Consider the following 16,783-nt stretch of genomic DNA (forward strand, 5'->3'; position numbering starts at 1 on the left):
AGGAGAAAAGCATATTTTATTTGATTGCAGTCATCCTTTTTACATGTGCAATACCAGAAAGGACAGGACATAGTGAGAAATAGATCTTGAAATGAGCAGTTTACCACATGGTTGTCATGTGACGTTGAAACCTTTGGGGTGGATTAGCAATCTCACAAATCCATCGGAACAGGCAGCACTCAGAACTACTCTGCTGCTTAATCTCTCCCAGTGGGACTTGAGGTCTTGTTGCTCCAAAGCTGGACCGTGGGGGTTCCTCGCCCAGGGGACCCAAAAGGACACCAGTGGGGATAATGTTATGAGCTGGAGTTGCTCCATTTAGTATTAGAACTTGGATCTTGGGTAGCTCTAGGATCCCTGAGGGTCAATTTGGTATACAGCTATCAGAATAACTTATTTCAAAAGCCACGATTTTTTTTTTTAAGCATTTGTTTTGTATTTTGGCAAATTATATCTGTAGCCAGATGGCAGCAACGCAGAATCCTGACAAAGAGGGTGGCTTGGTTTGGCCAGGATGGGCCGAACCTTCTTTAAAGTCCTTACGTCGAGCAATTTTAGACCATTTAGCTTCACGCCTGCGATCCTTCCACACGCCTCCACAATACTCATCAGTCGGTTCCTTTGATTGAGACAGAGCGATCCAAATGGGCAAATAAAAGTAAAGGAAACAGATTCAATAAAGTACGAGTAAAACATCACCATAAAACTTCTGTTGATGTTGAAACTCAGAAGTTTTACGATAAAAATGCATACGAAGAGTAGGCATGGGGCGATATACGATATTATCGTATATCGCGATAAAAAAACCGCTGCGATAACGTTATCGTGGGGTACTGTAATTATCGCCAAATTTCTTTTTTTTTTTTTTTTTTTGGTCACACAAGGCTACCAGCCAGGTAGAAGCCAGTGTTATTTTTTTCATGTATTTTATTATTATTATTATTTATTATTATTATTTATTTAATATTTTTTCAGAGAGTAGTACAATCCGTGTGCATTTGACTACTGTGGCACTTTATTTTCACTCAATCTTTGTGATGGCCATGCAGCTTTTGTTTTGTATACTACAGAGCAGTGCCTTTATTTTATTATTTTTCCAGAGAGCCGTACTAAGTAGCAGGCAGCCAGCCACTGTTAAAGTTTCAGAGAGTAATACAATCAGTGTGCATTTGGCTCTACTTTGTCACTTTATTTCTATTTGTCACTTATTTCTTTCGACTCTCAGGGAAGTATTTTCTTACAAAAACAGAAAGTTCAAATAAGTACTGGTACCCGTACTATAGTTTACACTTTGTAATGCATAACATTTACAGTACACTATTTGTTCTCTACCTCAAGTGTCACTGTGTTGAGAATGATTTGAGAATAAATGTTCTGAAGGAACCAGTGGATCCACGGTTAGTGTTTTTCCTTGCATTTTAAGAATTTTATAAGCGACGCGCTAATATCGTGATAATATCGTAATCGTGATATTTTTGTCCACTAATATCGTGATATGAAATTTTCATATCGTCCCATGCCTAACGAAGAGTAGCTTTTTTATTTTTAGTAAGAACATCAACGTGTTGCTGAAGGGTCAACTTGTCAACAATAACGATGCCAATGAAATGTGAAATGTAATGCTGCTGTTGTTTTGGCTGACAGGTTGTTAAGTACTGGCCAGAAATTGGAAAGTGTGGTTATTTGGTTTGGCGGTACCTGCTGAGACGGGACGATCTGGAACCAGCACCATGGACGCCTGAAGGGATGGAGAGGATCAAAAAATTGGGCCTTTCTGTTCAGGTTGGAGAGCTGTTTGCAGCCTTGTGCATGCATGTACATTCCTTCTGTAAAACTCCACTTGGTATTTTTCATTAGTTAGCTCAGTTTTTGAACTTGTATATGTATTTTTTCCACACAACCCAGAAATAAAATGTGCTATTGTCCTTTCCCGCAGTACCCGCCGGGCTACCAGGCAGCCATGGCTAACAAAACAAAAAAGGAGGCCTGCGCTAGACCCGGTCGCGGTGGCCGCAGTAAGCACTATGTTGGGAGGGGGAGGCCACGAAGAAAACAAAAATTCAAGGTGAAAGAGGAAGATGACGACGATGAAGAAGAAGAAGGAGAAGGAGGAGAAGAGGAAGAAGAAGAAGAGCTTCCAGTGGATGAAGTACAAGAAGATGGGCCACAAAGTAATGGAGCGCAGAAGACAGCTGGAGAAAGTGGTGGGTGCTTTCACAGATCATGCTCAAAGCAGATCAGACCAGGTGTTGTGAGAAGAGGACAGGTGAGAAAAGCGTGATCAGGGAATCACCTGCAAGATGACAGATGAATAACCACCAGGATGTTATTTCTCACAGGAATACACTGCTTTAATGCTTTTCTTTTCTATTCTCCAAAACAAGCTGGTGCTTTTAACCGTTACTGTATGTCTTTACCAGAATTGTCAAAACCGGAGGAGCCTCCCTCTAAACGTGTGAAGATAGAGGAGACCTTTCAGCTGTCGGAGCAGCAGCAGAAGTTAATCCAGGAAGACACAGCCAACAAGAAGCTCTGGGATGAAGCCATGGAACACCTTAAAGAGGGGCCGGTAGGACACTAACAGGGCGTAGTTTCTTCAAACCTGCTCCTCAGAGTCCCAAAATGTTTAAATAGAAGCCTAGTCTTTTTTTAGTTCTTTTTTTTTAATCGGTTCTTGGCAAATGTTTTCACCTCTCTTCAGCTCTTATTGGCTGATTGAGAGTTTCAGACTTGTGAGCTGTTTGTGGACATTTATATTTTCTTTTCCATTGAAGTTGCATGTTAATCCCTGACTGCCCTTTGTTTGGTTTGTTTGTTGTTAGCTTTGCATCAATCGCCAGCCTGGTTAACATACATGCTTTGGTTACTTAAGAGATAAAAAGACTATGATTCTTTTCTTTGTTTATTTTACAAAGGCCCTGCTATGCTACTGTAACCACAGGTTTTTAAGGGCTTTCTTCACGTGTTTCCTTTCTTTTCCCTCAGTATAAGTAGAGACATTCTCAGACAAGTGTTGTAGGTTTCTGATGATGGACAGCTGGTGTTTCAGTGTGTGGTGGAAGTCAAATAGCAGAGATTGGTCCTGTGTGTGGATGAGAGCTGAAATATCTTCTTAACCAAGAAAAAAAAGCCAGTTGCTTTCTACAGGACTGTCTCAGAAAATTAGAATATTGTGATTTTCTGTAATGCAATTACAAAAACAAAAATGTCATACATTCTGGATTCATTACAAATCAACTGAAATATTGCAAGCCTTTTATTATTTTAATATTGCTGGTCGTGGCTTACAGCTTAAGAAAACTAAAATATCCTATCTAAACAAATTTGAATATTTTGGGAATCTTAATCTTAAACTGTAAACCATAATCAGCAATATTAAAATAATAAAATATTTCAATTGATTTGTAATAAATCCAGAATGCATGACATTTTTGTTTTTTTAATTGCATTACAGAAAATAAAGAACTTTATAATAAAGAACTATATAATTATAATAGATGCTGTAGGAAACAGGTATCATGGGAGAGATCAAAATGGGAGTAGAAAATACTGTAAACATGTTTAAAACTATTATAAATTAACTTTACTTTGTCGATTCTTTTTTGTTATGTCACAATTCCAACTCTTTTTTGGCAAGTGCAGCACCATTCAATATTATTCTATTTATTCGAATTATTACATTAATTAGAACTGTATATTAATTATCATATGCATTATTCAGTGGGGCTGGGCCAGTGCAAATCAGCCAGCTTTGGATTTCCTGATAAATTATTTTTTTTGCAGTCTGGAAGCGGAGAGGTGAACGTCTTCTGTTCTGACTCCAGCTGAGAGCGACTGCTGGAGGACTGAGCTGCATATAGGCCCATTTATACTCCCTTATGTACACAAATAGGCACGTCCGTTTGAGGCCCCAGATGTTTTTTATTAGGTGTTTTTGTGAGTTCCTCTTGTGTCAGATATTCTACTTCTAGAGTCTAGTTAGTAATGTAAATATGCATACGGTTTCTGTAAATGTTTTTATTAACAGTGCACAGCAAACCAGAAATATATTAGGCAAGAAAATAAATACAAATATATTTAACAAAACAAAATTAACACCTTTTTTTTTTTTTAAACTCCAAAGCAAACGGGTAAATTACGAAAGTATAATCGTAAAAAAGAAAACAAAGATATGGGAGTATCAGTCCCTCCCTGATCCCTGAATGGACACACCTCCATTCACCTTTTTGCCATTTTTGCACTCCAAATTTTGAGCGATCTCCTCCCAGCTCATTCAATCGCTGCTTGTCCCTGTACCCAGGCGACGTGATGTCTTAGTTGTAGTGGTGGACACACTCTCACACCCTGTCTTCAAAACCTCCTGCCATGTCTACAGTTGGTGTCCTCTATCTTCTTCTGCATCTGCTTCTTCTTGTTCCTGTTCCTCTTCCTCTGGTTTGTTCCTTTTGCTGCTTGCATGTTAGCTATACTGCTCAACACTGCCCCTGCTGTTTGCTGTGGTCTTGCTTCATTTGATGCGCCAAGCGACGGATCCACAAGCGCCCTGAAAACAGACCAAATTATGTGCGTAAATGATGGAGGAGACAGATGAAAGGGTCCGTCCATCCGTGTATCCGTCTTCTGCATGGAGCATGAATGGGCCTTAAGAATGCTTTGGTATGGGGGAGGGGGCCCACGGCACCACGGGCTGCTCGCTGAGAAAAGTCAGGAAGATTATGAGCCATCAAGTTTGACTCTACTAAAGTCTTCAGTTGTTTTTTTTTTTGTTTGTTTGTTTTTTAAAGTTGCTATAAGGCTTTGAAAAATCACTAAATATAGAGACAACACTGATTTAGCTGTTTGCTACACCAGCTACAACAGGTGCTCCAGGTTGAAGGTTACACCTACTGCCACCCGACAACTGTTATTGTTAACCGTGTAAATTATTGATAGATAAAAAATGAATAATGTATGTAATTATTAATTTGATTTGATTTGATCTTTATTCATCTTGAACAAAACAATTTAAAACACATACATCAACAATAATAATAAAGCACAACCAGTTTTGTTCAAGAAGGGACAGGAAGAAGCAAATGCTTATCTAGTCCGGCCCCTTCTTGCGATATAAGAGTATCCGATATATAAAAGAATAATAGTAGCAATAACAATAATAATAATAATAATAATAATAATACATATATACAGTGTATACCCTTCTTCTTGACATATAAAAGTATGTCAATATAAAAGTAATTAAAAGACATGTGAATCAATAATAAAAGTAGCTAAAACGAAAGGTATCAAGCACAGTAGAGAAGGAAAAAAAGTCAATGAAAAAAAACAAAAACAATCACCATAATAAAAGTAGCTAAAAAAGAAAGAATTAAATGTAATTTAGTGAAACAAATGAAAAGAATCGGATCATTTCTACCTGATCTTGATCGTTTTTAAAGGAATTTGTCTGATCACGTGATCGGATCAGAACAGGACATCACTGCTTAATATATATGCTTACCTTGATGCATGTCTTTATTCTTTGAACATCAAAGAATTTCCTGCGAAAGATGGAGCAGATCTTCATGTGCGTGTGCTGCCAGGAGTTGGCCTTCCAGCCCATCACCACCATCTGCACACACAACGTTTGCAAGGTACACATCACCTTCCACATCCCACTGCACAAAAGTTCCTCCTCTGTTTTTGTGTGCAATCTATTTCTCACCGTTTCTTCCATCCCCAGACCTGTCTCCAGCGGTCGTTCCGAGCAAAGGTGTACACCTGCCCCGCCTGCCGTCACGACTTGGGCAAAGACTATCTCATGACCCAAAACAAGACGCTTCAGATTCTGCTCGACCAGTTCTTTCCCGGCTACAGCAAGGGCCGATGAGCTTGAAATTGTGCTTATAAGTTGGATACGTTCATACACGCACATGAGGATTCATTCCGTGCACCCTTGTATACCGTCAAGTACTTACAGCTCCACTTTGAAATGCACTGCGCTCATATTATGTACTTAACCACGGGCAAATGTATATTGCATATACAGCCATTTATGCATACAATCATTCATACACAAACAACCTCAGTAGGGACTGACCTCAACTGCTGAACTTGGACTCTCGCCATCAACATCACCAGCCTGAAATTCAAATAACATTTTTAAAGCTCCCTAATCCTTACACAGGTGGGCACAAAAACAAATGCACAAAAAAACCCACCCCAAATCATATTCCCACCAACCATCTCCAGAAAGATTTGTTAATTTCCAGTTTCCACCATGTAGTCCGCTGCATCCATTAATTGGCACGCGGTACGTTGTTTTGTGGGCAAATTTATCTTCGATTCAGCATTTCAGGTCCTGCCAACCTGTTAGCATTTTGTGTACCATAGATACAGTTTTAAAATCCAAATACTGAGCTGATCTGAGTATTTTGCTCAGCTGCCAAGTAACAGTGCTTAGGAAGGAGGAGACACCCACAGATTTGACCTGCTATGGCAAGGTAAAATTAAGAGTTAGGCACAATATGTTGTGAAAAAGCACCACTATATTAGCAAATCCTGTATTTGGCTCATTTTCCTAGACCGGTTAGGAACATTTTATTGAAGTGATGCCATTGCTAAGCCTTTACCTAACAGGGATTAATTGTCTCGCCACATGTAACTTTCTCTGTATTTAACAGAGAACAAACATGCTGCCTTTGGTTGCTTGGAGTGTTGGAAGTCTCCGTAGATTTAATTTGAAGCATTAAGATGCATTTACTTCAGAAAAACACAAAGCTGGAGGAGAGAGAGAAGAATCAAATATCCGACATCTGAAAAAAAAAAAGAACAAGCCAAGAACGACATATGAATTACTTTTAAATTATTATGTTCTGGTAGCTTACTTTATCAATCCCCAGAAAATGTTCTGAGATAATGAAATAATTGGCTTTTACCTGCAACATTGTGAAATGCTCAAAGCATTTGATTATCTGCCTGCATGCTGTTTCCAGTGACATCTGAAAGGACACATTCACTGGTGGTGTTACCAAGCAACCACAATCAGGTGGGACTTTCCACAGAGAGGGTTAGTTTGTGTTTTTGCTCTGCAGATATTCATCTGGTATTGCTCTACCTGTTAGAATCAGTGTTCATTAGAGTCTTCTGAGTATCCAGCATGGTTTGATTTTCCATTTGAGAAAGGTATTTTGATGAGTTGGGCTATAAGGATAATTTTCACATCACATCCAGGAGCCTGAGATGCATGTGGCTCAGTGTGCCGTGGTAGAACCAAACAAGAGGCAGCTGAATTATATTTCCTGAACGGAGAGCTTTCCAAGCATCATGATGGTTATGTGGATCAACACCATCAGAGCACAAGGGTCACTGCCAAAATGTGCAGCACTCCTAAATAAACTCGATATATCCTTGATCTAAAATTCACTGTGACCAGTCTAATGTTGACATGAACGATCATTCACTTATCCTGCCCGGTAACAGACAAAGATAGATTAGTGTGCCTTGCAGTGCTTTCAGTACTGTCAAGTACCAAACGCTAGCACTCAATAACAGATCCGTTTCAATAAGTTTTAAGTTCTTCATTTTAATTCATGATGTAAAATAACAATTTCACACCATTGTATTCTGGCAAACTTCTTGTTGGGCTGCTTGTGTTTTATGCGATGTTAAACATTTGAGATCTTCTTGTGTTCAATAAGTCATATTACCCTATTTGGGGTTTTCCCTTTTTATTCTTTAGTGTGTTCAATAGGTTTTTTTTTCTGCATGTAAAATATATGATGTTACAAAGTCCAAAATTTCACACACAATGGTGTAGATACTGTTGAACTGAACATAATGCATAATTATGTATGCGTTTTCATCACCATGAAACATATTTGCATAATACCTGTGCAGTAGTTAGTTTAATTTTTGACCAGTCAGCTAACCAGACAGAGATGAATGGCCTTTTTTTGTGTCAGAATAAGGACAGGAGGTGCTGAATTGGAAAAATAGAAGAACTTGTTGGGATGTAAACTGACAAAGTAAAACCATGGACTTGTAAATCAAAACAAAATGAGTGCGAGTAACTATATACCAGCATGTGGTGAAACTGCTTTAAGTCACTTCAGAATTCAGAAACCCAGGACAAAACAAAGTCATGTCATTCTGATAACACTGCATAAAACGTTCAGAATTGGTTTTAAAAAGACAAGAATCATATGAGACAAGAGTTGATTTATTATTCCTGTACAGGAAAACAAGGATATGCTTCTATAAGCCAATTAGGATAAAGAAACTAACGGAGGGGTATTTTAAAAAATGTTTTTATTTTACATGCCTGTTTTCTAGCTCATCAGCAGTCCATGGCCTAAAATGAAAATGAGTGAGGAATGGCAGATGAAAACTGAAAAGTTTCCTCCTATACCTCTTTTAAAGACACTCTGTTTTAATACTGCTTCTGGACTCATGGTGGCATATATCAACGCTGCTTTGACCAAAGAGCCACTGACAACAAGGTGTGATATTGAGCGGCTTTGTAATACCACTGTGTTCCACTAGGGGTGCAATTCGTTGCATCTCTTGCGAGGAGCTGAAACATGAACTATCTTGTGATATGCTGCCCCCATGTGGTCAGAACTGGCATTGCTACATAGAATGACTAGGGCAAGTATGTGTAAAGAAAGCTCAAACCCGTCTTTTGACTTTTATAAAACCCTTCATTTTGGAGAAAAATATGTTTTGTAATGTTTGCCTTATATGTAACTATTCTGCAAGATGAGTTAAAACTAGACAACTAAAAGCACTTGGCAGCTTGATAAATTATCAGCTTCTGTTCTGCTCATTTCCTCTACAATCATGTTAAAAAATAGCCATCGCTTACAGACATTTTTCATTGGTATTTCCCTTATAATTCTAAATTGTTTAACATTTTTTTTATCATATTTTTCCAAACTTGATTCTTTTGTTTCTGTGTTGCAAAAATGACACTTTTGTGATAGCTGGTTTTAAAGGAACGCCGGTGCTCTCACACATCCATGTTCAGTTTTTGGTACCTTTTGATTATTTTCTATCATTCAAAGGGTTTGTGGATTATGATATGCATTTCTTGCTGGATACATAGAGGTCTGTAACCAAAATAACTTAGATTTAACACATAAAACTCAACATCTGAGTTAAACTTTTTTTTTTTTTTTTTTTTTTTTTAAAAAGCAGCTGAGCATTTACATTTTTTCCTGTGCTGGTTGTGTTGTGTAAAAGTATCCACGGTTGGCAGATCAAATAGGACCCAAACAGAATATCTGATGGAGAGCAGCGGCACCGTCTCTTTATTGACCCATGATGTAAACAAGCCATCTGAAGTGCTCCACTGCATATATTATATCTGAGTTGGTTTTGTGGGAAAATGTTGCCCTTTTTCTGTGACATAGTCATGTTTAGACTGATCAGCCATGTTCTGTTTAAGGCATAATTAAGGACAGCGTCCGTTGAGTTGGCACATGAGTTTATATGTTTTTGTTGACATGCAGGCCCTTGATGAACGCTGTCCATCAGGGCACCGTCTTGTTCCTAACACTCCCTCTCATTGGCAGGCTGTCTGTTTGTGGTTATGTCCTTGGTTCTGTTCAGTTATTCAGGTTTTTCTTTTTTTTGAATCAACATGAAAATACAAATGCTAATATTGTTCTTAATGCTAACTGTGATGTGCATATTTTCCACTGTTGCTGAGTCTTATTTTATTCCTGCATTGACTTGCAAGCTACAGCCCTCCTTCCTCTCTCTGCTGTGACCTTTGCACCCGACTCCCGTCTTTTCCTCCGTCTTCTGCTCTCTGTGAAGCGACAGTCAGTACTAACAACTTTTAGACGTCTTGTGGACGCTTGGCTTTAGTGCTGTGTTTTATTTTCATTGCATTCTTTTGAAGAATAAAGTTTGAGAAGTCATGTTTGATTTTCCTATAATGCTTATTAATATCTCTGTCTGCCATTTAAGTTGCATTTCTTCTTTTTTAATCAGTCATTTTTTATGTTGGCAACCTCAAACATTTGCAGCAAATGCCAGTCAGAATTTTAATGCTCCGTATTGTGATCTGAAATTTTTTACATGTCATAATACTTGATATGTACCAATTAAATATTTGGATTCAAGAACTAGGTTTGTTTTGTTTTTTTAAATGTGTAAAACTTTATTTTTCAGAAAACAAATTTTACTCGGAACCAATTTCCTTTCCCTCTGCTTTTGAGAATTGTTTTCCTGCTCATATGAAAAACTCCCAATAATTATCTACAGGCAAAAAGAAAAGGAAGCATTAACGCATTCAATGCAGTTCTTTGAGAACCAAAACATTTGTTTGCTTTTGAATAATTAACTGTTCCCACTGAAGGGAGTACCTGCTTTTAGGTATCAAATTTTGTAACCATATATAACTTTAAAATTGTAGAAATGCATCACTGCCAGGATAAAACTCACCTTACTTCAAGTTTGTATTAACTGTGACACGTCTTTGTTGTAAAAACAGATTACACAACATTGACTGGTGTTGTGCCATAATTTATGCTCCAGTGAAAGATGAGCAGTCATGCTGGAAATAACAACGTGCCCTACTCAGACATCTTGGACTCATTACTCTTGCATAATTTAGGTTCTTGTGGAGCCTCCTGCTGGTTGGAAGAGTCGCATGTCAACCCCGGTGCTTTTGTAACCATGACGTTCAAATCCAACCACATTTAGCACCAGATTACAGTTGCACAATACATTTTACATAATCTTATTTCACAAAAGCATAAATTCGTAAAACATTGAACACAAAGGAAGTATTTTTATTGTTTTATTATCACAGAAGCACAACAGGTACCACTATGCAGGTGAACAACATTCAACACTATTGTGGGGGGGAAGGTTTAGAACACTGATCAAAAGGGAGAAAATTCCAATCTTTTTTTTTCCCAACCTCCAAAAACAATTTCTATAATAATAATAATAATAATAATAATAATAGATACACACAGCAGATAGAAGCAAAAGCACTTTGGATTATTGACTTTCCTCTCACTTGGTACCATTACACTCATAAGGTCTTCAATGTGAAAATAAACCACCTACATCAGACATGCAACAGGATTCACCTTTTCATTACACTCGTAGTCTGAACTGCTCAGACAGGAAGTGCAAATTTTGGGGCTGTTGCTTGAAATTAAAGTTAACATGGCTACAAAAAAAAACTGGTCCCATTGATTTTTCATTTGAATTAAGGGGGAATTTGGGGGGGGAAAAAAACAAGGCTGTAGTATCCAAGTAAAAACCAGATGATGCATGTTGTATGTTGGATAATTAAAACTAATCTTAAATGGGTCATTAAAAAGAAAAGCAGACATGCAGAAAACTGAATATTTTATTGTAAATTGACTCATGACAGCAGTGTGATTTAGAAATCAAATCCCTCCTTTTTTTTTAGGCAACTATTTTACACTGTAATAACAGTCTTATAAAACAGTTGCTGAAAACAAGATACATTACTTATAAATTCCCTTGAACACAAAAAGCATGAGGAAGTGACTACTTGAACTCAAAGCTACAAGCCCCGAGTTGAACAAAAAACTAATGTACATATGCTGAGACTGTGAGGAAAAGTATACAATGGAAGGAAGAAAAATAGGTATGGGGCGTTGTCAGAAGTACTACTCATCGTCAGAAGAGTCCCTGTCAAAACTGTAGGCCATGAAGAAAACATCGGGTCGAGGTGGGACGAGGGCATGGCCCGGTTTCACTATCTCAAAGCCCAGGAAACTGAACGTACGCACCAGTTTAGCTGGAAGAATAAAGCAATGATAATGTATTAAAATTCACAGTCTGGATACAACAGATGAATATATAGAACCAACTGGGGTGTTCTGGTAAAACATACCACGATCATCTCTGTTCTTGTAAAAGCAGACAAACACGCTAACAACTTTCAGATGTTCTTCGGCATACTCGAGAAGAGCTGCAAAACTGGAGAAAGAACAGAAAATAGGTTAGAAAAAGGGAGCTGAAGCTCAAGCATATCTTCATAGCTCTGCTTCGACTTCTTTAGTTTTTCAGTGGGTGTACACTTTAGGAAAGAATCCTTGTTATTGTATGATAAGGCTTACAGGCTGCCAGGGTCTTATTACCTTTGTAATCATCCTAATTTGAACTGTTTGTTAACCACCATATAAGCTGGCACATCTGCTCTGGGTCTAAAAGCCTTTTATGACGGCCAATTCAGCCTTACCTTTCTTTGCTACCTTCAGGAAGAGGGTCAAGAGGTATCTCCACATAGAGTGCGTTGTTGCCTAGTACAGCATCCCACTGTATTGTCTTGGTAACTGTGAGACGACTTTGGAAGTGGAGTATCCCAGGGCGCCCATTCCCTGGTGGCTCTTCTGTTACTGTCACCTTCCGGTCCTGTGATGGGAGTTAAAATAATGCACATGAGAAACATTGCTGGCTATCTATCTATCTATACACAGTACAGACCAATTTGTTTGAATGAGAAGGCATGTCAAAACTTTTGGTCTGTACTGTATATTAGGGCTGGGCGATATGGACCAAAAGTCATATCTCGATATTTTCTAGCTAAATGGCGATACTCGATATATATCTCGATATTTTTTCTGTGCCATAATTGGGGTTTCCCCCAAAGCATTATAGCATAGCATCTCTGTTAGCTTCATTTTTTTCTGAGGCAAACCCTTAAAAAAACAGTCAGTTTTAATACAAAGCCTCGTGCCAAATGTCACACAGGTACCTTTATTAACAGAGGTCTGCACAATATCAAAATGTATAAAACAAATGAAATAAAAATAAACTGCCTGCATATATAGAATAAAAATGCTTCTTGAATAAAATAAAACAAATATCCCTTTCCTGCATAACAATTCAATTAAAATACACTGTACAATTAATACAATGTAGACAGTAACAGGCAGACTTTTCCACTGAGGTTGACAGTTGTGCAAATAAAACATTTGTGCAAATCTCAAATAAAACATTAAAATCAATTTGTCACAAAATAAGCTATATCAAAATCATTAAAAAAAAAAAATGTAAAAAAAAAAAATATATATATATTTTTTTAAATCGATATAAACGATATTGTCTCGTACCATATCGCGTTTGAAAATATATCGATATATATTAAAATCTCAATATATCGCCCAGCCCTAGTCTGTACTGTATATAATGTGTGAAAGAGAGAAAATGAATAAGGAGACATCAGTGAAAGCTGAAATAACCAAGTATAGTAAAACCACTGATGTGTCTTCAGCAGCTCTGCTTTGCAAACAGTCTAATCCCCAGCAGGAAGTGGTCAGAGCATGGTCGAATAATCATTCAAAGGACACTTTTTTCAAGTAAAAACAATAGCATTACAGCTCATCTGAGTACACCCCTGCACCCATCAACTTACTGTGTAGACAAGCCGAGCTGAAGGAGCGTGATCCCGTGTACCATTCCCTCGCCCACCTGGGATCTTCAGGGGTGGGAGAGGGGCATCAGGAGCACCACAGAGGCCCTGGGCCGCGGGTACTACTACAGTGCAGGGACAAGCTGGAGCGGGGAACAGAGAGGGCAATTATGCAAATGCTGCAGTGCTGATTTTATTATGGCTTTTTCCACAAAACGTCCTGACATTGAGGTGCTTAATTCATAGCAAGTGTTAGGCCTCAATGCTTCAACAAACAGTCCTACAGTTTTTGTCTAATTATGACAAAATGTTCACATAACTGTTAAAAGAACATTTAAAAGAAATGTATGTAGTAAAGAAAGGATGTAGTGGGAGGCAAACACCCACAAATATTTGCTGTTCGAAACATAAACCCAGACTCATTTATACCTTTTCAAAGTAGTAGTAGGATAAAGTAGAGTCTGTAAATCTACTAACATCTAAAATGTGTCTGCACATTTTATTTTGTGCTCCACTGCACTGTAATTATACTACTGAGCAGTGTAATAAATGAAGAAAAAAACTTAGTGAAAATAAGCTTATTTGTAGTTGATGGTTCACCATCCGTGACTGACATTAACCCTTAAAGTACATCTACAAGGATTTATGCACCGTCACCTAAAGCACCAAATTCTAGTGATTTCTTTTTGACTCAGCAAAATAACTTACAAATAAATATTAACCTGGGTTCCTATACATTTTTCAAGGTCAAATTCAAGCACTTTTCAAGCACCTTCAATGGTAATTTTCAAAACCTTCAAGCACTTTATCGCTGGGGTAAAATATCTACAGGAATATATATACCCAATTATTTTTTCCGCTTTTTATCACAATTATGTACATTGTATCGTGCTGTAAACATCTAGTTATGTTTCATCTTACTGATTTTATTTCTCCTTGTAATAACTAAACTATGCAGTCTGATCCCAATTTAGTGAAAGAGACAGTTATAATTTCAAGCACTTAAACTAAAATTCAAGCACTTTTCAGGCCTTGAAAACAACATTGAAATTCAAGCCCTTTTAAGGATTTCAAGCACCCGTAGGAACCCTGATTAACGTTAAAACAATGCTGATAAAGCAACAGAAAAATGCATTTTCACTTAGAAAAACCGAGATCAACTCCAAAGTTTGTATTAGGGCTGTTCGATTAATCGATTTTAAATCGTAATCGCGATTATGTAATTAGAACGACGTTAAAACGTGAAAATCGTAAAATCGATTTTTCACTTTTTTTTTTTTTTTACCTTGTTTGCACACATATTAATGATTGATGGAAATACCTCTCAATACCTGCGACAAGTGCCCCATGGGAGAGGCTCTTTAGTGTAGGAGGGGGCGTTGTAACATGCCACCGGGCATCCCTCAAGCCAGATGCGGTAGACCGGCTCGTGTTCCTCGCAAAAAACTTGCAAATGTGAATAGCAAATGTAATTACTGACATTACACACCTCTACCTCCTTCATGGGTTGCATTATTATTTAGCATGCAAAGACCCAGTTTAGTTTAATTAGAAAATGTCTTGTTTTATTTAATTGGAAATATAACTTACTGTATGTTTGCAAGTGCTGATTTGCTGATTTCTTTTTTTCAGAGATAAAACTTTATATTTTATTATATTTTTTAAAACTTTTTTTCAACTTATTTTACAGAGTTTTGCTCTAAGAGCAAAGTTTGCACTTAAAGCCCAATGGGGCAAATGTTCAATAAAAAAACAGCATATTTGAAATCATTTCTTTGCCTTTTGTCAATTAAATATATATATATAAAATAATCGTAATCGAAAATCGGATTTTGAGAGAAAAAAAATCGAGATTTTATTTTTGGGCAAAATCGAACAGCCCTAGTTTGTATGTAGGAAAAAATAAGCATTAAACATTTTTTGCACACCTCATTGTTCTGCCTATCGAGGCTCGCTGCTGTAAAAATGAGAGTTGCGTAATGAGAGCAGTGCATGCTGAAATTAAATCAACTAACCCTCATGTAACAGCTTGAGCTCAGATGTTTTAACCCCCCCTCATGTGTGTGTTTGAGCCTCAACACGGGCCCCATTTAAAATCATTGAAATCAAGTCATTGACCACAAACCAGATCGATGGGGTCGTAAAGTTAATTAAATTGAGACGTCATCTCTCAATTCTGATGACATTTTCTACAGTTTTACATAACGCTTACATTTTCTGGTAAAACAACAACACAGTTAAGGCTGATACGCAGAGCCTACGCCGTAGGGTTACGCGGCGACGCGCACCGTACGGCGTAAAGCTCTGCGTCGGTGTAACGCGGGACCATGAATCAGGTTTTATTCCTGCTGCTGCGGTGTCGCAGTTTAACTACAGTGACGCAGCTGGCGCCGCCGGGCCCGGCACCGCTGCCGCAAAGTTGACCCCTCCTGGGGGAGATGCTGACAGCAGCCTGGGAAAATCTCGCTGAAATCCAGTCGAAGTCGTCATGTTTTAAAAGCATTTAAACAAATGTATTCACTTCCGCCTCGCGGTGCTCCGGCCGCCCCTCCCCCACCGCGGCTCGTCCTTCACTTACTGCCCGATCATGTCACAGATACCGCTACTGAGGTCCGCCATGGTGCTAGGGGGCTGCTGTTTTCCTTCTTTCTCGCGAGCAAAGCAATGACTGTTAAGGATCCGCTGGAGGTTGGATTTTACCATCCGGCCTCGGGTAGAGACACGACCGGCTGACGGCTCTCTGCTCAGTAATGACTCGCAGAGCCGCGGACCGGAAACCACACCACAACGTGACGCGGGGCCGCTTCCGCTGGCCCTTCACAATAAAGGCACGTTTATGTTTGGTGTGTGTTTAGGGTTGGCTATTATTTAATCATAATCATAATCAGAGGTGTCAAAAGTATTCACATTCATTACTCAGGTAGAAGTATAGATAGTAGAGTTTAAAAATACTCCTGTAGAAGTTGAAGTATCAACTCAAGTTTTTTACTCAAGTAAAAGTATAAAAGTACTGGTTTCAAAACTACTTAAAGTGTAAAAGTAAAGTAAGGGGGAAAAAGGCCATGTTGTGACAATTGCTATTCAAAAGTCCTTCAGGGATTGCTTTACCGAGACATAGAAGTTTGGACGCATGAACTCAAATACATATAAGGATAAGGATTATCTTTATTGTCTCTCTTGGGAGAAATTTGTCTTGGACAAACTAGAGACTCCAGGCACCACATATATAACAAAAAAAACATATAAAATCACAATAAGCAAAAACACATCGTCATATCCCCCCGCTCTTTGCATGCCCCCTCGCAATGTCCTGAAAAAACACCTCTACACAAAAAAATACCTTGCTACAGCAGCATTATTGCACTTCCCTCTACACATATAGCAGCATAATCATTATTG

At 38.2% G+C, this 16,783-nt stretch overlaps 2 protein-coding genes across 2 annotated transcripts in view; one reads left to right on the top strand and one right to left on the bottom strand.

Annotated features, from left to right (window-relative positions):
- Window positions 1-11,280, top strand: part of LOC133455179 (E3 ubiquitin-protein ligase UHRF2-like) — a 54,641-nt gene extending 43,361 nt beyond the window's left edge. The window contains exons 12-16 of the mRNA XM_061734094.1: window positions 1,645-1,782; window positions 1,937-2,204; window positions 2,421-2,569; window positions 5,532-5,630; window positions 5,720-11,280. Of these exons, the coding sequence (XP_061590078.1) occupies window positions 1,645-1,782; window positions 1,937-2,204; window positions 2,421-2,569; window positions 5,532-5,630; window positions 5,720-5,866 (801 nt within the window). The 3' untranslated portion in view covers window positions 5,867-11,280. The remainder of the gene's footprint in view (window positions 1-1,644; window positions 1,783-1,936; window positions 2,205-2,420; window positions 2,570-5,531; window positions 5,631-5,719) is intronic.
- Window positions 10,774-16,159, bottom strand: oaz1b (ornithine decarboxylase antizyme 1b). Its single transcript, XM_061734095.1, is given in 6 exon segments — window positions 10,774-11,767; window positions 11,864-11,949; window positions 12,212-12,384; window positions 13,388-13,474; window positions 13,476-13,527; window positions 15,963-16,159. Coding segments are annotated over 6 exon segments (654 nt in total). The 5' UTR covers window positions 16,088-16,159; the 3' UTR covers window positions 10,774-11,636.
- Window positions 16,160-16,783: the final 624 nt, after the last annotated feature.

Source organism: Cololabis saira, chromosome 11 (genome assembly GCF_033807715.1).
Source record: "Cololabis saira isolate AMF1-May2022 chromosome 11, fColSai1.1, whole genome shotgun sequence".
Lineage (NCBI taxonomy): Eukaryota > Metazoa > Chordata > Actinopteri > Beloniformes > Belonidae > Cololabis > Cololabis saira.